Genomic DNA, 21,537 nt, shown 5'->3' with positions numbered 1-21,537 from the left:
ACTCTAACCACTGAGCCAAACAGGCCAGGGCAGAAAAAAAAAAAAAAAGCTGTACGAATTGGATCCCGCCCAGGGCCTCCTCCTGCCCAAGCCCAAGTGAGGGTGGCTTTAACACAAAACAAATAGGAGGCTCGGGAACACGGGCTGATTAAAACGTTACTTTGACAGGGCCTGGGTTTGGAACGAAGTGGCCAAGTGCGGGCTTATCTCCGGCATGCCACTGAGCGTGGTTCTTAAGGTTCATTACTGAGTGGGCATCAGATTGGAGCTTTTTTTTGGAGTGGGCCATCGAACTTCATACAGTTTTTCAATTATTGACGTTTTAATGTTCTCTTGAGCATCTTTACAGGAAAAAAAAATATCCCACTTAAAAAAACAACTGTATTCCCCTTCTGTTCTTACAGCTGCTCATTTCACACCGTTTTAAATAGTGCGTACATTTCATATTTGTTGTTTTATTTAATCTTATTTCCGACACATCTTTCCGTGTGCTTGCCATGCCTCCTGCATCCGTGCCAGGGCCCTTTCTGCTCGTGGGGCGGAGCTGGTTGGGATTCTTCCCCAAGTGGCTGGACCACCGGGTCCATCCCCGGGTTATGGCCATTCTGAACACTCTGAATAGCCCTGCTGTAAACATCTTTATACAGTTCCCCCTCCTCCTCCCCGCGTTGGATCATTTCCTTGGAAATGTACTTCCTTAAATGGGTTTACTGGGTCAAAAGGGCTCAATGAACAGTTTTATAGCTCTTGGCACATATTTTTCAGATTGCGCCCTGGGTGGATCTGGCCAATGGCACGGGCCAGGAATGTGGGGGAGCGGCCCCAATAACCGCCCCCTCTTCCGCCCGCCCCCCCCCCCAAAGTCAAGGACCTTGCGAAGGCCTTGCAGATGGAAAGCATTTTTCTGTTGCCCCGCTGTCTTGTGATTAGGGCTGCAGCCCAGGCCGGGAGAGGCTTGCAGGGCAGAAAGCCTTTCGGGATTCCAGGACTGGTGCCCCGGGGCCACGGGAACCCGGCCAGGCGCTCCCGCCCCAGGACCTGGATTCCAACCGCCGGCCCTCTTCCCGTTTCCGACTCCCACTGCACGGCCTCCCCGCCTTCCCGGGGCGCTCTTCCCGGCCCGGGCAGGCCCCTCGCGAGCGCAGAGCTCGGCAGGCGAGGGCAGCGACCAGCAGTCGCTATTATTTTGGCGCGGGTGATGCAAGACCCGCATAGCTGCGCGCTGAGTCAGCCGGGCCGGGCCGGGGGGGGTGGGGGGCGCGGACCCAACCCCCCCCCCCCCCGCCCCGGGAACAGCGGCTTCGGGCCGGGTCGGGCCGGGTCGGGCCGGGCCGGGCCGGTGGGGGTGGGCGGGCCGGCCTCTGAGCCTGCGGGACGCCCGCCTGGGCCGGGTCTGGCGGGAGCGGAGCGGCCGGCCGATCCAAGTCCGGGGCGCGCTCTCCCCTCCCCGCCCCCCGCCCCCCCGCCCGCGGAGCTCGGCGGGTCAAGGCGGGCGGTGACCCCACGCCCGGCCGTCTACCCTCGGGGAACGCAAAAAAGGGGGGAGGCATTGGGGGAGAAGGGAGGCTCGAAATGGAGAAACGCTTCGCGGGGCAGACCCGAGGAAACGAAAAAAAGGAGGAAAGGGGGCGAGAGGCGGCGGCGGCGGCGGCCCGCGGGCGGGGGCGAGGCGCGCGCGCACGCGCAGGGCGGGGCAGGACGGGGCGCGCGCGCAGGGCGGGGCGGGGCCAGCGGAGGCGCGCGCAGGGCGGGGCGGGGCCAGCGGGGGCGCGCGCCGGCGGCCGCGGGCCGAGGGGCTTGTGGGTAGCGGCTGCGCGCGGCCGGAGACGGGCGCCGCGCGGGAGTGTGCGAGGGCAGCGGGCTGGTGGGACCCAGGCGGCCGCGGTCATGGGCGCGGGCTGGCGGCAGCCGTAGCGGCCTGACCTGGGCTGCAGCCTCCCGGAGCCCCGGAGGGCGGGGCGCCCGGGCCCCGCGGCGGCGGCGGCGGAGGCGCCGCTTCCCCGCTCCCGCTCTCGGAGCCTGAAGGAGCGAGCTCGCGGCGGACGAGCGGACCGGGCGGCGCGAATCTGACTGAGGGGCGGGGACGCCGCCGCCTGCTCCTCGCGGCTCGGGCTGGGCCGGGCCGGCCCCTCGGACAGCCCCAGGCCCCGGACCGGCGCTGAGACCCGCAGCCGGTCTAGAGGCGGCGGTGGGCCCGGGCGGAGCCCCGCCCGGAGCCGGCGGCTCGGGGGCGGCGCTAGGCCCCGAGGCGGCCGGGCCGGAGCGCGGGGAGCGGGAGTGCGGGCCCGGCGGCGGCATGAGCCGGCCCCCGCCGACGGGGAAAATGCCCGGCGCCCCCGAGGACGTGCCGGGGGACGGGGCGGGCGCGAGCCGCCAGAGGAAGCTGGAGGCGCTGATCCGAGACCCGCGCTCGCCCATCAACGTGGAGAGCTTGCTGGTAGGTGGCCGGGGCCCGGGGCCCGGGGCCCTCCCCGCGACGGCTCGGACCCCCAGTCTTCCCCTCCGTCCACTTCTGGGTGCCCACCCGTCCGTGGGGGAGGTCTCGCCCCACCCTGCCCCGCTTCCGGCAGCCGGGCCGGGCCGGGCCGTGCCGGCGACCCTGCGCTCCTGCCTCCAGGTTCCGGGAGGGGAGCCCACCTCGGAGCCCGCCCCGGACCCCCGGGGCTGGTGTCAGACCCGGCTGCCCCTTTCTGGGAGCGCGGGGAGGAAACACCCCTTTTCTCCTTCCTCCCCACCTTCTCGGCGTGGGGAGGTGGGGCGGGGGCGTCGCTGCCCTGCACCCCCAGCCAGACCAGTCCGTTTGCGAGGGTGTCACGCGGCGTGGGACGTGGGTCCCGGCGGGGGAGGAAGCCGAGGCTGCCCCCGCTGGGAGCACCCACCTACCTGGGTGCACGACAAAGAGCTGGCTGCCCTCGCGCCCGCCGCCGAGCCTGCAATTCTGAAACGCGGAGCTAAGAGTGGGCCTGTTCTCAGTTGCCTTTGAACATCCATAGTTGCCATGTCGTGCATTTTAATGTCTGTAAATTAGGTTTCCCCAGGTGATGTGCGCCAGAGCCCAAGAGTCAATCTGGGGTTTAGAGCGGAGCGAATCTTGTTCACTGTATCTCCCTCCCACCGGCCTGTGAAGTCCAGATCGGCCGCCGCGGAGCGCCCGCCGCTGGGCTCCTGGTGAAGAAAGGACCGTGTTTTTAGATTAGAAAGGCCCGGTAGAAAGCTTGCACATTTCTCCTTTCTGTTAGGATAGGCGACTGGGCTTCCCAGACACCTGGATCAGCGTGCCCTGGAGATGCATTTATGGGGCAGGCGTGTGGGTCTTTCCCGGGGAGGAGGAGAAAGCGGGGAAGATGCTCTGCCTGTTAAATGGACTCAGGAGGACCTGAATCCGGGTGGGTGATCCTTAGATTTTTTTGATTTTTTTTTTTTTAAGATAGTCTCTCCCGGCTGGGAGAAACCCATGACTGTATGATGAGAAAAAGGGCGTCCCTCCCTTTCCAGGGACTGACTTTTCTTCCGAAGCAGTTGCTTATCCTTTGAGGTTTCTGGAATCGTTTGCAGAGTGACTCAGTGCTGTTTGGCCAAAGTGCAGGGACGGACCGGAGCGCGCACACTCCGTGCGCAGACTGTAGGATGTGCTACTGTGTGCTGTCAGGGCGGCTGACGTCTTCTTCCACTGGCTTTTCACACGGGTGTGTTGTTGGTGTGTTCGCCTGGGGTCGTGACACCCTGGACAGCCTGTAGGCGTCTTCCGTTGGGGGTAGGATTGGCCCAAGCGGAGACTCTGGGCTTCACTCCCAGCATTTTCACTGTGGTATTTTGCTAGCAAAACTTTGACCTAAGGCCAGAAAGTTCAGTTAAAAATAGTACAGCAAATCTCAAGTATTCATCAGGTTCAATTCCAGATAGAAATTTTTTACACTTCATTTTTGGGGTCTTTAACTGATGTTAATAATTATTAGGGTTATTCTGAGCTTGAACCTAAGCTATTTGTACATATAATATACATTCTCTTTTATTAAAGTGTTTTCTAAATTATCAAAATTAAGATTGCTTTAAATGAAACATTACACATGCTCAGGAAACAATTTGGTCCATTCATTTGATGACCAGTAATCAACATATACAGCCAACACACTTCACACTTTTGTTAAGGTGAATAGTACTGGTATGAGAGTTGACATCAGACTTTGTCATTGCTGTTTTTAGTTGTTTACAGGGTGGGGTTGTTTGCAGGGTGGGGGAAAAGCAGGCTTACAGTTGTATGGGAAATAATACTATAATTAATAAATAATAATACAATGTAAACCTGTTTTTGCCCCACCCAGTATAGTCTCCTCACATAGAGATAGCCATTGTTTAAGTTAACATTTTGCTATAAATTTATGTCTAAAAAAATTAAAATGTAAAGAAGGTAAAATTACACTGTACACGTGCTTTGTCACTTTTTTTAAATACTTAATCAATAGTAGAAACTTTCATGTAGTCAAATTTATCAGTCTTCTCATCATTGAGTGATTTCTGACGTAGATGTCATGCTTAGACATTCTCCATGACCAAGATTATGATATCATGTGCCCGAACTTTCTTTTAGTACAATAATGGTTGGTTGGTTTGTTTAATGTGTTTTTATTGATTTTAGAGAGGAAGGAAGAGGGAGGGTAGGAGGTATGTGCCCTTGACTGGGAATTGAACCTGTGACCTTTCAGTGCACCGGAAACACTTTGGGACTATGCTCCAGCCAACACTGGCCAGGGCTGATGGAAAGTATGAAGTAGGGGTACAGAAATTTTATCAGAAGATTTGACTAAGTATTAGAATTCCCAGAACATCAATTGGGGACCTCTGTTTATAACTGTGTTCTTGTCATAAAAATTGGGGTGTTTGGGGTGGGGAGAGAAAGAGTAATGATTTTGGGTTTGGTCTCCGTTGGGGCCTCTTTGAGTTTCTTCAGGAAATACTGCTCTACAGCTATATTTAAAATCCTATTCTGTGTTGACATTAAAAACATATATGAGCTGTTAGTGATAAGAGTTACTGGTGAGGAGAATGTAAATGACTCAGAGCAATTTTGTTACAGTTTTTGGGGAAAAACACGAAGTGACATTTCCCATTGGTAGGTTAGCTTATATGAAGCTTAATATTTAAATTGATGTGAAGTCATGGTGGCATTTGGGAATCTACTAAAACTGTCTTATTTTATCCTTGATTGGAGTCATTCTCTTGTCCTTTCATCTGTATTCTCTCGCTCCCCTCTTTAAAGTATGATTAAGTTATAGAGACGTATTTGTGAATTCTGCAGTTGGTTGTCCCAAATGACCCTCACTTATTTTTGGGAAAGCATTTGGGTCACAATGGTTAGCATTTATCTTCACACGTATGTTTGTGTGACAAAATGGAAATATTAAGATTGTTATTGGCTCATCATTGATAATCTTTTGGGGAATGTTTCTAAGTCCAAGAGTGTTACATGGTTTGTTGGTTCATTTTGGTAAGATTTGGGTTGTTCAGGTATCAAAGGGCTTTACAGTTGTTTCTTATACTTAATTGATCACTTAGTATTCAATGTCTAATTTCCTTTATTATTTTAAAGAGATTATAGACTTGGAACTAATTGCTGACAATTCATTATTGGGGTTGTTTTTTATGCCATAGAAATGAATATCAGAGATGGAAACAGGAAGCAGAGTTGGCTTCACCTTAATGACCTGGGTGATTGTGATGAGGAATGCTTAATGTACTAAGTGTTGTCTTCTTATATACATACTTATTGTGTGTGTGTGTGTGTGTGTGTGTGTGTGTGTGTGTGTGTGTTTAGTTTATTTAATGGATTGAATACAGGCTCTTTTAGGAGATGGATCTTTTTTGTCTTCCTATTATTGTAAATATTTGTTGAATGAACTAACAATTATTTTTTAAGTAACAGGAGTTACCTGTAGAAATATATCCCTACTTGAAGAGATACTAAGGTACTTCCCAAATAAACATTTTGATCTGTGTTCACTTACTTCTTACCTATAGGAAGACAGATAAGTAAACATCTGTATATGCAGAGAGGGTAGGTTTGGGTGGTAGAATTAATTGGAGGTCAAGCAGGAAAAACAAATTGTGATTTGGATATTTTCTGGATTGTGCTGAAACAGTTTGTCTTGGAAAGGATTTAAGCTAATTTTATTTAGTGTTTTAGGTGAAGTAAAAACACCTCGTATAGTGGACTGTATAGCCTTTATTGTTTATAATGTGTCATCTGTTCCCTCTACCCCCTAACTTTTCTTCTGTTTAAACATATCCAGTTCCTTATATACCTAAGTGATGTCTGTGTTGAAACCATACTTATGAGTAAGAGCAGATGAAATGCTGGTGATGTATTCATAGGATGAAATTCTTTAAAGCGGCATATTGGCTGTTATTAATAATAACACAATATTTCCAAGTAAAACCAACCCCAAAGGACATGCGAGATTTTGATCAGAAGTCAAAAGTGTTATTATAAGTCAGTATGAATGAACTGTTTTGAAAATGTATCATATATTATCAAGCATTCAGATTGTTAGCAGTTTGTTTTGTTTTAATCCTCACCTGAGGATTTGTTTTATTGATTTTAGAGAAAGAAAGGAAGGGGGGAGGGGAAGGAGGAGGAAGAGATGGAGGAAGAGAGCGAGCGAGCGTGAGAGAGAGTGAGAAACATCAGTGTGAGAGAGAAACATTGATGTAAGAGAAAAACATCGATTGGCCAGGGCACTAGCAGTTTTATTTAGCTTTAAAATGCAGTGGCGGGCAAAAGTAGGTTTTTATGAGTTATTTGAGCAGTGAAGGAAATTTTAGGACATAATTCCTTTAAAATTTAAGATGCCTAAATGTATTTAAAAACAATAACATTTTTGGTTGTAGTGATATTTATTTTTCTAAAAGGAAAATGCACTAGCACAGTTGTCATGAACTTTGAGGCCTGCAAGATCTAGTGAAATGTGTTTTGTATGTGAAACCTCCACAGAAGTACTTAAAAGTATTAAATGTCTAAACATTAGTATGATTTTGAAAAATGTTTCACCATTTTGGAATAATGTTATTATAAAGTTACATTTGTGGCACTTTGGACTTTTATACATTTGAAAATATGTAGCCATATTTTATTGTGTTAAATAGTGAATTAAATTCAGGTTGAAGTTGAATGGTTAAAAATGACTAGTTTGCCTTTGTTAAAAGAATCAAGATTTAAAAATTTTTTCTTTGTGTGAGCCATTAGATTTCATCAAGTGCTAATAGGTCATACAATCAGCATCTATGGGAATTAGTACAGATTAGAGGGAAAATATCTACACTAATAAAAGAGCAATATGCAAATTGACCATCACTCTGCTACACCCACCAGCCAATCAGGAGTGAGTATGCAAATTAACCCACCAAAGATGGCGGCGGCCACAGAGCTGGAGCGAGCAGGAGGCTTGGGTTGCCCCCGGTGATAGAGGAAGCCAAGCTTCCCGCCCACCCTGACCGGCCCTGGCCTCCGCTCAAGGCTACAAAGTTTCAATTATAGAAGATAAATAAATCCCAGATACCTGCTTCCAGCCGGCCCTGGCCTCTGCTCAAGGAGGTGCTGAAGAAAAAGAAAAAGAAAAAAGGAGGGGCTGGGAGCTTGAGTCGCCAGGGGGTGTGGCCAGCCTGCAAACAGCCATCAGCCCCTCACCCAGGCTGGCCAAGCACCCCAGCGGGACCCCCCACCCTGAAGGGGCTGTGGCCAGCCTGAAAACACCCTCAGCCCCTCACCCAGGCTGGCCACACCCCCATGGCCCAATCCCTGTAAATGGGCAGTTGAACATCCCCCGAGGGGTCCCAGATTGGAGAGGGTGCAGGCTGGGCTGAGGGACCCCCCCCCCCCCATGCACGAATTTCGTGCACTGGGCCTCTAGTATTAAGATAATGTTTTTCTTTCAAGGAAATGAGATACCTAGTCAGAAACTGGGAAAAGAGATAATGCAAAATACAAAGTTAGTGTTAATAACAATATTGCAAATTTAGAAACATGTTTGAATATTCAGTTGCTTTTAAATATCTAAAACAGGGACTTTGAATTTTGGCTTAATGATTATATTTCTTAAAATATAATCACTGCAATTAATGTGCAAATGAAATAATGATGAACTTTTCTCTGAACTTTAGATGCATGCTATGATCCTATATTGCATTCAATAGGAAACATTTTTTTTGGTCTTACATTCAAAAAAGTTCATTGTAAAGGCACTTTAATTGAGTAAGTGCATTGAAAAAGTTTTCCTATTGGATTGAAATAAAAAAATACTGTGTGTGTGTGTGTGTGTGTGTGTGTCTGTTTAAAAACGTAATTTAATACCAATGTAGTTTATATCCTGGCTCTTTTTAAGTTACGATTTTCTTAAATCTATATCTGCTAAATCTAGTAACTTAGGCAGTGATTTCCAAACCTTGGTATACATAGGTCTCAACTGGAGATCTTTTAGAAATATTAAAGACTGGCTTTCACCCCCAGACATCCTACCTAATAAAAGAGTAATATGCAAATTGACCACACCTTTGCTATGCCCAAGCCACGCCCACCAGCCAAATCAGGGCAAGTATGCAAATTAACCCAACCAAGATGGTGGTTAATTTGCATACATACCTGGGTCCAGGGAACCTCCTCGGCACCCAGGTCACTCCCAGCTGGCCATCAGGCAGAGGCTTTAGGCTTGGGAAGGGGCCAAGCCTGCGATGGGAGGGGTCGGGGGAGGGTAGAGGTGGGGGGAACCACTTCCCAAGCCAAAACCTGGGGCAGAGGCTTTAGGCTTGGGGAGGGGCCAAACATGCAATTGGAGGTGCGGGGGCGGGAGGGGGGAACCCCTTCCCAAACCTAAAACCTGGGGTGGAGGCTTTAGGCTTGGGAAGGGGCCGAGCCTGCGATCGGAGGTTCCAGGCGGGGACCCCTTCCCAAGCCTAAAGCCTGGGGCAGAGGCTTTAGGCTTGGGGAAGTGCTGGGGGGAACCCCTTCCCAAGCCTAAACCTGGGGAGGAGGCTTTTGGCTTGGGAAGGAGCTGAGCTTGGGATCAGAGGGAAGGGGAAAAAAATCAATGGAAACATATCCTCAGATGAGGATAAAAAGAAAAATAAAGAAATGCCATATTCTATGAAAGACACATCTTGAAAATGCTTAAAGAAAGTTGTCATTTTTTCATGGTGAAGGGACTGGGGTCTGTGGTGATGAAAATACCTGGGCAGCTGCGGTGACTGGCAGTGGCTGCAGCAGAGGGGTGATGGTGCGGGTGCCTTCCCCTGATCAGCCGGGTTGCCTCAAGCAAAGGGAAGCCAGACTTCGGCTTAGGTACGCTCCCAATGGGGAGTGGGCTTAAGCCATCCATAGGACATCCCCTGATGGTTCCCAGTATGTGACAGGGGGCAGGCTGGGCTGAGGGACCCCTCCCCAGTGCACGAATTTCGTGCACAAGGCCCCTAGTTCTAATATAATTGCTATGTGATGTGACCTGGGGATTAGGAGTTTTAAGAGTTTCACAGGTGATTCTCAAGTTCATGGAAGTGTGGGAGCCACTGAGCTGAGGGGTGCAATATTGTAATTCAAAGATTGGTGGTGGTGGTGGGGTGTCCCAAATGTATCTGAGAAAAGGAGAACACTCATTTTTTTCCTCCTTTATTTTTGTGGTACACTGAGGCTTGGATGAAGCCAGAAAGTCAGAATTATCTGATGGAAGCCAGAATCACCCTCAGGATGCTTGGTGGAAATGGTGTCAGATCTTTTGATTTAGATGGTCTGTAGGGCCAGGAATTTGCATTTAAAAAAGCATCTCAAATGATTCTGATGCAGTAATAGGTCACAGTTTGAGAAATATTGTTTCTTTGTTGTACTGACTGATGGAGAAAACCAAAAACAAATATTACTTGAGATCTCTTTGGCACACAGAATTGTATATGTGGAAAAGGCTGGCATATGGAGAGATGCAAGATTTTTTGAACTATCAAGGGTCATTACATTTTATATCTTCTTTTAGTGCTCAGTAGGAATCAGACCAAGGCTCTTTTTCTTATTTCAGAAGAAAATTTAACTTGCCAAACTTTTATGAAAAGAGAATCAGACAAGATATACACCAAATAGAAATGGAAAAACTTTTTTATTGTGGTAAAATACAATATACATTTTCAATATAGAAATGTTATTACATTTTATCCTTATGTGAAAAATATAGTCTGCAGAGACTTATTGGCCTGGAAATATATAATTTTGTTGTTTCACATTTAATAAATGGCGATGGGAAAATAGTGATAGTTTGTTTAATCATTGACAGTTGATATAATTTAGAAAAGCATTGTCTTTCAGAGCATAGCACCTAAAGCAGGATGGTATATGTATAAATGTTATTGTGCCTGTTTTTAAAAAATAATAAAATCAGAAATTTTGTGGTGTTTTTAAAAGCAAGCAAAAAAATGTAAAATCTTCAAAACCCTTCTATTAAACTATTTTGAAATTTTATTTTCAAAGCAGCTTTTAAGTTATTGGTTACATTACATAATCATTAACATGCTACTGTTTAGATTTTTTAACATTTGTATTCTCTGCAATCATTTTTTCACATCATTTAAAATTGAGAGATGACCAAATGATTTATAGGCAATAGATAAAGTATTCATATTTTTCATCTTCTAAAATATTTGAGTGTCAGATTTCCTGTTCTTTGGCCATCTTAATTTTGGTGGTTAAGGGGTATGCACATATTTCAGAAATTTGAAAATTAAAACGTACATTTAATTCTTGTGATAATAGTTATGAGTTGTAATTTTTGTATTTTTAAATATTTGATATATTTACCAACTTACTTTTTGAAGACCTTATTTTGTGGCTAATAAAATTGCATATACTGTGACCAATCAATATTTATGACATAGTAAGAGGATCTTTCTAGATTTGTCACAGTTTATCTTTTTAAATGTATCAATTCTTTCAAAACTATTGTTGAATAGAAAAGTAAAATGTGAAACATTTGAAACTCGGTGGCCCTTCTTTCAATGACTTAATAAACTGCAGTTATCTTTAGAAGACTGTTACATGTTCTAACATTTCATTAGAAGTGCTTTTCTGATTTAGAAACATTTTACAATTAGTGATTAGAATCCCTATTCCATAACACTTCAGTGTACAAGATGTGCCAGTATACTATCTAATAAAGAGGGACTATGCAAATTGACCATCACGCCGTGACAAAGATGGTGGTGCCCAGTCCCCTCAGCCCCGCCGGAGTCCCCCAGTCCTTTCAGCCCAACCGGGGGCGGGTGGGGAGCGGCAGGCGCACGGTGCAGCTGGACCCGCCCTCAGCCCCCCAGCTGCTCAGGGCCGGCCCAAGGCGCAGGAAAGCCTCGGATGGCGGCTGCTCAGCCGCCCAGGGCCTCCTGAGGCTCAGGTAATCAGGGCCGGCCGAGGCTTGTGCTGCCGGCAGTGGCAGCAGCAGAGGTGTGATGGGGACGTCGCCTTCCCCGATTGTCGTGTCGCCTCCTGCCCCTGAGGGCTTCTGGACTGTGAGAGGGGGCAGGTCGGGCTGAGGGACCCCCCACCCCCCACCGCTCCAGTGCATGATTTTCCATTCACACAGCCTCTAGTTTAAAAATATTTGACAAAATGCAGTTTAATCTTGATACTTCATGATTTGTTATGGCATGTCCATACTAAAATATTCTAAGGCATTACTTCTGACTATGGCTTACATGGAATATATAATTCATGATTGCAACATTTAAAATTCGAGTATATGTTTTGTTAATGTTATATTTAGGCTAAAGAAGAATTTAGTCACAAAAGAAAGATGATACGCTATAGAAGAATGAGAAAACTCACTGAAAGGGTTTGCTGGTAGTTCTAAAACACAATTTCTTCTGCAACCATATATTTTTGTAAATAGGGGGAAGCTGTAATATTACAAATTGAAGACATTGTTGAAAACATATTTGTTTTCCATATTTGAGACATTTCCATAATAGGAGAACAACGGATGATACAAATAAAAACTAAATTTAGAACTAATAAAAGGAAACTCTCATACAAAATTAGCTTATGAGATTGCCTTTAAAGGAAAGTCATAATGTAAAACACTGAATAAATTTTTAAAAAGTTAATTACTAATTTTTTGGATTGGGAAGAGGTGATATAAGTTTTAGCATAGGGAAGTTTTGTTTTTCAAGATGATGTGGTGAGTGTAACTTCCTAGTATAGTGTTTTACTGTGCTTTTTTTTTTCTCTTATAAACAAAATTCTTCACTTTGTTTGGTTCAAGTTACAACACATCTATTAAATAAAAGCTTAAGAATCTGAACAATGGCTTGCTTATTTCAAGTCATTTTTATAAATAAAATTCCATTAAAATAAGCCCAAATAGATCTTGTTTAAACTGTGTTAATTAACATGAAGATATAAGTTAATTATTTTTCTTAAGAATTTTTTGGGGTCTGGGATAGTAAAGATGGATAAAAATGAAGGGAAATGACTTGATTATTTTCTGGAGTATTTTAAAAAGAGAAGTGTAGTATAATGGAAAGAACGGTGACTTTGGAGTCAGAAGCGCTAAGACTGGTATTAATTAGTTGTATTAGTTATCTTCTTGACTACAAGTGACATTTTATAAGTCTATATATGTCTGCCTCAAGACGTGTATTTGAATCCAGTGAGAAACTATACTAGTATGTGCTAGTGTTTTATAAACTGCACTGAACTTGAGCTTTTTACATCTTGTTGAAGAACTGCTTGTAAAACAGCATACACTGCATATGCCTGTAAGTGCCTTTGAAAGGTACCTGCACACAGAATCAAGCTTCTGATGTTACCCTGTTTTTTCCTCAGAGAGGTGGCATGTTGCTTGGCACATACTAGGTTCTCTAAAGTATAAAGTCAATGAAAGTTGACATTTTTATGTTTTAGTTCACTGAGAATAATTAGTTGCATTGGGTGAATATTGGCTTACATTCATTTTTTGGATTATTCTGTTACATTCCAAATGTTACTTTTTCCCAGCTAAAGTTTATTCTTTTTTTTTAAATATATATTTTTATTGATTTCAGAGAGGAAGGGAGAGGGAGAAATAGAAACATCAATGATGAGAGCGAATCATTGACTGGCTGTCTCCTGCATGCCCCCTACTGGTGACCAAGCCCCCAACCCAGGCATGTGTCCTTGGCCGGAATCGAACCCGGGACCCTTCAGTCCACAGGCCAATGCTCTATCCACTGAGCCAAACCAGCTAGGGCAAAGTTTATTCTTTTTGAGTAGTCATGATTTTGAACAATCAAAACAGAATCTGGTGTTCTTATTAATATAAACTTTTAGCAATCCTAATATATAAATATAAGGAAAAGTCACAAAGAATTTTTAAACCTTTGCATTATTCACTTGCAAAAATGTTAATCATGCTTTATATAAGGCTTGAAAGAACACTTGGGTTGTATCAACCGTTCTTATCTACGGCTGAATTAAGCAACTTTTGTCCTACATTTAGTAAGAAAGGTAAGTTTTGGAACAACTGTGAAGAATAGTTTGGAAGATGCAAACTGCTTATGTTACGCTGTCTTACCTCTGATACAGATTTGGTCCTTAGGCATACCAGGGTAATTGTAGTTTTATCATGTAGAAAAATATATACAAATATTGTATGTGATATGATCGGTCTGCATTGATGGCCATTGCAGTAATCAGTAACTTTAGATTTCTTGGATCGTGTAATTTTAAAGCTGATTTTAGTTTAGGATTTGGTAACAGAGCCGGGTCTTAAATCTGTTGCCAACCATTTAATATCCTCATGGGATTAGAATTTGTACTTCTGTAGGCTAGGAAAAACTGGATTAGTACCCAGTATAATTAAAATGAATATGGGGAGAAGCCCATTGGTAGCCACTGTTAAATGATACACACTTTTCCTGTTGTGGCGTTTATGAATTAAGAAATGCATTTTATCTACTATTTCTAAAAAATGTAGTTCAGTGGTTTTCAGAATAGAGACTTCAGTGGAGACTACTTTCTCTTGTTTGTCTATGCTCACCTGCCTCTCTGTCTCCTTCATTAGAGATAAAGGAAGGGGTTGGGGTTTTTTTTGAAAGACCCTTAGGATCAGGAGAAAATAGCAGGGCAAAGTCTTGGTGGGGTTTATGGCTTGTGAATGATGGGCTTTGGGGGATAGAGGCTTCTTCAGAGATGTGAAAAGAGAGTGAGCAGGACCAGGGTAGAGGCAAACATCCTGTGGCTTACAACTGAATACCATGTATCTTTGCTTTTGTCTCCACCTGGAATGATCTCTCTCTGCTTTGTCAGCTTACAAAAAACAAACTTCATGTTTGAAGTTACAAAAGTAATATGTGCCTATTTAAAAAATTAAAAGTTACAGAAATGTACATAACATACAAGTTCTTTTCTTAGCCCTCTCTCAATGTCCATCTTTGGCGACAACCACTTTGTAACCTGTAGTGTACCACTTACCCTTTTCTAAATAACAACATAATGATATACCCATTTTCATTGCATATAAAAAATACTAATATTTGTAGGCTGTTTTTTAAATACCAAAATGCAAATATACCATATCTATTCTTCTGTATTTGTTTTTGTGTGTGTGAATTTGCTTTTTAAATTTATTTTTGAGGTTGTCCAGTTAGACATTATAATTCACCCAGTTGTTTTTAAGGGCTGTGGAGTGTTCCATTATCTGGATTATCATAATTTATTTTAATATAACAATATTGATAGGCATTTGGGTTGTTTTCTTCTGTTATAAACATTGCTGCAGTGAACATAATTGTAAATATTTTTGTGCGTATATGTGAATATTGTATTAGATTATTTACTTACTAGAGGCCCGGTGTACGAATTCGTGCACGGGTGGGGTCCCTTGGCCCGGCCGGTGATTGGGGCCAATGGGGGCTGTCCCGTCTCGCCCAGTCCCGATCTGGGCTGGCTGGCTGTGGGGAGGGACTGCGGGAGGTTGGCTGTGGGAACACACTGACTACCAGGGGGCAGCTCCTGTGTTGAGCATCTGCCCCCTGGTGGTCAGTGCACATCATAGTGACCGGTTGACTGCTCACTTAGGCTTTTATATATATAGGCTAGTGGCCCAGTGCACGAAATTTGTGCACGGGGGGGGGGGTGGTCCTCAGCACAGCCTGCACCATCTCACAATCTGGGACCGCTGGCTCCTAACTGCTCCCCTGCCTGATCGCCCCTACCCACTCTGCCTGCTGGCCTTCTCGCCCCAACTGCCCACCCCCCCTGCTGGCCTGATCTCCCCTAACTGCCTCTGCCTCAGCCCTGCCACCATGGCTTTGTCTGGAAGGACTCCCGGAAGGTCTCCTGGTCTAATTAGCATATTAACCTTATATTATTATAGATAGAGGCCTGGTGCACTGGTGGGAGCTGGCTGGTCTGCCCTGAAGGGGGTCCTAGATCAGGGTGGGGTCCTCTTGAGGGGGATGGCCGGCCTGGGCAAGGGGTTGAGGCCATTTGCAGGCTGACCATGCCCCCATTGTGGTGAAGGTCTCTGCGGGGGGCGTGGCTGGTCTGGGCAAGGGGCTGAGGGCTGTTTTCAGGGTGGGGGGGTCTCTGCTGGGGGGTGTGGCCAGCCTGGGTGAGGGGCTGATGGCCGTTTGCAGGCTGGCCACACCCCCATCGGGGTGAGGGTCCCTGCTGGGGGCCGTGGCCAGCCTGGGCGAGGGGCTGAGGGCCGTTTGCAGGCCTCCCGGTCTAATTAGCATATTACTCTTTTATTAGTATAGATTTATTAGTATAGATACTCTAGGAAGTCCTCTAGGGTTGTGAACATGTAGTACTCACTTTTAAAAACTTCTACATCTCAGTTTATTGGCAACATGGGGCCTAAACCTCCTAGGTTTTAGGGTAATGGGACATAGTGCTTTAAATATTCTTTCTTTTTTTTTTTCAGTTTTATTGAGATATAATGGATATATAGCATTGTGTAAGTGTAAGGTCCACAGCATGACTTGATTTACATATGTTGCAAAATGATTGCCACAATAAGTTTAGTTAATATCCATCATCTCATGTAGTTATGTAGTAGTCATCTTTTTAAAAAATATATATTTTATTGATTTTTTACAGAGAGGAAGGGAGAGGGATAGAGAGTTAGAAACATTGATGAGAGAGAAACATTGATCAGCTGCCTCCTGCACACTTCCTACTGAGGATGTGCCTGCAACCAAGGTACATGCCCTTGACCGGAATCGAACCTGGGACCTTTCAGTCTGCAGGCTGACGCTCTATCCACTGAGCCAAACCAGTTAGGGCTGTAGTAGTCATCTTTGTATCTCTTCCCAGTATCTAGCACAGAACCTATAACACTTAGTATGGGTTTAGGAAACTTTATCAAGTAGTTAGTTTGATTTCCAACTGGATGTCTATATGTAAAGTTTGTTGCCTCCTCCTTTTTGGGGGAGGGAGAAGGTTGGCTCTTAACTTAATGGTAGTACTTCTAGTTCTATTCTTTCATTTTACAAAAGAGGAATCAAGTCAAAAGGAGGAATGTCTTATTTAGTTACTAGAGTCCCAGTGCACGAAATTCGCGGGGGAGGGGGTGGGGGGGGGTTTGTCCCTCAGCCCAGCTTGTACCCTCTCCAATCTGGGATGCCTTGGGGGATGTCCAACTGCCGGTTTAGGCCCGATTCCACAGGGATCGGACCTAAACCAGCAGTCAGACATCCCTCTCACAATCCAGGACTGCTGGCTCCCAACTGCTCGCCTGCCTGCGTGCCTGATTGCTCCTAACCGCTTCTGCCTGCCAGCCTGATCACCCCCTAACCACTCCCCTGCCAACCTGATCAACACCTAACTGCTCCCCTGCTGACCCGGTCACCCCCAACTGCCCTCCCCTACAGGCCTGGTCCCCCCCAACTTCCAACTGCCCTCCCCTGCTGGCCTGGTCACCCCCAACTGCCCTCCCCTGCTGGCCTGATCGCCCACATCTGCCCTCCCCTGCCGGCCATCTTGTGGTGGCCATCTTGTGTGAGGGTGTGATGGTCAATTTGCATATTACCTCTTTATTATATAGGATGAGATGTTTTTATTTCTTTGCCACACCGTACTGGGTGTTACAAAACATAGCAAAGTTCCAAACTGGGGTCACTTAGGGTCAAGAACAAATGTTGATTTCTACAGTTTTAGATAGAGGGTGAGCATTTTTTAGTTCTTACAGACTAGGGCTAACAAATGAGGCTTTTGCCGGGTGGCCTTAGTATGTAGACTTAGGCCAGCACAATTCATTCAGACTTTATTTGGCTCCTTCCAAAGAGGTATGAGTCTTCTAATCCTAATTATCCCAGGCACTGGCTGACTCCTGAGAGGGCTGATAACTTTCTTCCAGAGAACTCTTGAAACCTATCCAGTAGCCACCTTCACATGAAGTGACCTCACCAAATCTCATTTCATTGTTGCATTTTCCTGCCCAAGATACAAGCCCTTAATGCACTTCTCATCTTACTCTTGTTCCACCCATTCTTCCCCTCGTTTTCAAACATCTCTCACCCTTGTTCTAAGGTTAACGTAATTGTATCTTCAAACTCTTTACTGAATGTTACTTTATATTTGCTTAAATAACACCAATCTTTCTCCTGAGGGGAAGCCCTCTCTAGTGGAACTTGGGCCTTCTTTTACTCTCTACATACCTATCTCAGGCTAGGAAAGGGTACGAGGGGGTTTCTTGCTTCGCACCATGGTGCCTGTGCTAGTAAAACCTTCCTGTTAAAATTCCTGTTGAGTCCTGTGTAGTTGGAATATACATCTCTTGCTCGTTGAAGTCATGGGCTTCTGGCAGTGTGTTTCTTTCCATTCAAGGCTATGCCACCATTCCAGGTGAATTCAGTGTTTATGTAAACAGAGTACCTAGGACCTTGGCTTCACAGTTTTCTCATCTCTAGTGGTTTTTACCTTCACGTAATTCATTTACTTCCATGAAGCTACTCGGATCTCACCCCAAATCAGCTTTACCTTTGAGATTATTAAACATTCTGCTCCTGACACTATTCTTTTTTCTAAACCTATTCATTGATGCTTTTGAGATATGTAATTCTTTGATACCTCTGTCCACCAAATGCTTCCTGTGTAAATAGGCAAGAATTCCTTGTCCATCACTTCTTACCTCTTGCCAGACTTCTCTAGGCACTGGCTGACTCCTGAAAGTTTTCTTACCCTATTGAATTTCTATCAGATGCATCTGGCAAAGCCTAGATTTTGATCAGTTTGTCTCTCTGGCCTACATAAGAGGTGTTTGTTGAGTACTAATGGAGAGAAATCACACAAGTACCCAGATTAGTGGTGCTTCAAACTCATGGTCTTCAGTTCTTGCATGAGCTGAAAGAACTTATACAATGCTATATATCCATTATTTCTATTGGGGCTATTTTAAACATTCTTTTCTTTCTTTAAACTTCAGAAACAAAGTATTCTCCGCAGATGGTATTTCTACTTCATGAGAAAATAGAAGCCATCAAAAAGAGATCCCTTAAATTTCCTGTTACTTGACTCACCAGTTTATTATCTCTTCTGTACCATTTGTTCTTCCTTTTCCTTCTGTTCCAGTGGATGAGATCCCATATTTTTGTCTCAGGCTGATTCTCCAACTGTGCTTTGTCTGTTTGTCTTTAATCTTTCTCTTAATTCTGATTCTTTCTCATCTTGCTAAACTTGTTCAAATGCCTCATCTAAAACAAACAAAAACCAATAACCAAATTACCCCCAGAAATAAATATCAATTCTTTCTAGCTTCAGCCCACTCCCCTTATCAGCAAAAATATAACAAGAATCATAAGTTGTATGTAACAGACACTTAATGATTACAACCTGGTACCTTCTTCAGGTCGCAATCTGATTGGCTACATTTCAGATACTCAACAGATGTGCTATTTCTGTGTTGTCCAATATGGTAGCCCCTAGTCACATGTGACTATTGAGCACTTGAAATCAAAAGGCTAGTGCAACTGAAAAACTAAACTTATTTTATCGTAATTATTTTAATTAACTTAGCCATGTGTAGCTAACAGCTACCATATTGGGCAGAGGTATATTTCGATACATTCTGAGACAGCTCTTTTTTTAAAAAATTTACTGAATACAACTACCCTCAACTGGTAACAGTCAAACTTAAAAAGTTGGAAAAGTAGATAAGTACTGTAAAAGCAGAGAGGAAAAAAAATACAACATATATCCAATATCAAAGGTTGGTGAGAAGGGAGGCAGTGGATATGTTTTAAAGCTCAAGAAAATTCAGAATTTATACAATTGTATATATAATATTACCAGTTTTAAATGATTTTCCTTGTTAAATTTACATCCATACATTGTCACTAAATAAAAAAAGCATGCTAAATTTATAAAATAATAAAAGTAGCATTGTGAAATCCTAGAGCATAATGAACATGTGACCAACTGGGAATGGCAAATTCTTCCATAGTATTTAATTTCCTGTGCTCCAAAAAAAGGAAAGACTCGACAAACTAAAAGGTTACACAAACAAGGACTTATTCTCAATGGTTCTGGCATCTGTCTCTCCCACCAGTGAATTTCTATTTCCAGGTATGCAATCAGTCCTCATTTCACTTAAGAGATAACAGGTAAAACAGGTTCTAAAACACCCAGGCTTTAAAATTATTTTGCCATAACTGAGTATAAAAATTAAATTTCTCCAAGAAGTAAATGTTTTATGTGATTATGTACTTTAAGTAATTCTTGGCACTCTTATACTCCTAGGATGTGATGTTTGTCCTGTGACTGCAATTATGTCACTACAAAACAGTAAGAATAGGCTAAAACAAAATAATAAGAATAACCTCCAAAAACACATAAAATTTCTTAATGAATTAAGAGATTTAGAATTGACTAGAAGAATCAAGCTGTTTTCCTCAGATCTTAAGCACAACAAGTTAAAACTAATCATACTTAGTACGGCCAGTGTGGCTCAGTGGTTGAGCATGCACCTATGAACCAGGAGGTCAGCTGTTCCATTCCTTGTCAGGTCACATGCCTGGGTGGAAGGTTCATCCCCAGTGGGGGGCGTGCAGGAGGCAGCCAATCTATGGTTCTCTCTCATCATTGATGTTTCTTTTCATCATTGATGTTTCTATCTCTCCCTTTCCTTCTTCTCTGAAATCAATTTAAAAAAATAAAAACAAAGAAAAAAACTATACCTAAAACTAAATCTCAATTGATGAAGGATGCTAGCATAGTTAAAAGACTTAAGCAAAGGCTAGGTTGAAGTCTTCAGTATAACCATCATTGATGGTTGTGTTGACCATGAGCCTAGGGTTAATGGTGGTTTTCAACTTTGCAGATTCAGAAGTTTAACTTCTCATTCTTCTTATTATCTCATTCTTCTTATTAATGAGCAAACAAAAATAAGTACCCTGAAACAATTAATTTAGTCACTTGTGTAGAGCACTCTCTAAGTAAAGAGATTAATTTATCAATCAGAAGGTGCCTCAAGAATAAAGATTTAAAACAAAGGCATTAGAAAAGTCATGGCTTAGTGAGAAAATTGTGTGATTTGGAGTTAGAAAGACTTGAAATGGAATATGAACTCTACCACCACTACTGCTTACATAACTTCTTAACCTCAATAGGATCAGTAAACAGAGAAAATATTACAACATTGCAGGATTGTTGCAAAAAAAGGCATGCTAGATTTATAAATGTTTGCTTATAGAATTTCTTTTAAGATAATATAGCCTGTCATTTTGGTTACAGTTATGCAAGATAGGAAAGTCAGTTGTATTATCTGGTGGCATAGGAGAAAAAAGCCTTTATAAAATGAGATGCTACTGTTTGGCCACTTCATGTGTAGAAACCGTAAGATCATTTTGCATACTTTTGGATTATACTTCTTTCTTAAATATGACCTATTTAGTATGTTTTCAACACGTTACTTGAGATCATTGTAGTTAGCTTTAATGATACTCTCGGTAGTTTTTCAAGGAAATGGGGTAGTAAAATATGAGACCTCGATTATATGTCCCTTGGTTTGCACCACCGACTTTATCCTTTTTTCCTGGAGAAAATTTGCTTTCTCTGTGTGTCAGTATTTTTCAGTCAAGTCTGATACAGTTAATTCTTATTTGTCGGCATTTGGATTGTTTCTACTGTACTTCTCACAGGCTATTGATAGATATTTTCTTGTTTTATTAGCTGGCTGCAGTGTTACAGCTTTGCTTTCTGCTGGAAATAGGTTTGCTCACTAATCTCTTTGGAGCCAGGGACATTAGCTCATTCATTTATGCTGGAGACATAGTTGTTGGCCCGATGTCCCAGAGCTATCAGATTAACGGTAGAGTTCTTTTTACCTGTTTCAATATTCCCTTGCTATGATTGGAAAGTGAACTTATTTTGTAATTGTACCTTAAGTCCTTTGTGTTCCAAGTACTTTGTGTACATTGTCATTTAATAAATATTTATTTAGCAACTACCGCATGCCAGGCCCTGGTTCCAGCCCTGGATTAGACCCTGGGAATGTAGCAGTGAACAAAAATTAATTCCCTGCCATCAGTTTCCAT

General features: G+C 43.8%; 1 protein-coding gene across 1 annotated transcript in view; it reads left to right on the top strand.

Moving 5' to 3' along the window:
• Positions 1-1,796: 1,796 nt before the first annotated feature.
• The window catches only part of ROCK2 (Rho associated coiled-coil containing protein kinase 2), an 89,712-nt gene continuing 69,971 nt past the window's right edge, over positions 1,797-21,537 (top strand). The window contains exon 1 of the mRNA XM_028140382.2: positions 1,797-2,437. Within this exon, the coding sequence (XP_027996183.1) occupies positions 2,297-2,437 (141 nt within the window). The 5' untranslated portion in view covers positions 1,797-2,296. The remainder of the gene's footprint in view (positions 2,438-21,537) is intronic.

Source organism: Eptesicus fuscus, chromosome 16, assembly GCF_027574615.1.
Source record: "Eptesicus fuscus isolate TK198812 chromosome 16, DD_ASM_mEF_20220401, whole genome shotgun sequence".
Taxonomy (NCBI): Eukaryota; Metazoa; Chordata; class Mammalia; order Chiroptera; family Vespertilionidae; genus Eptesicus; species Eptesicus fuscus.
This window is presented reverse-complemented; position numbering and strand designations above follow the sequence as displayed.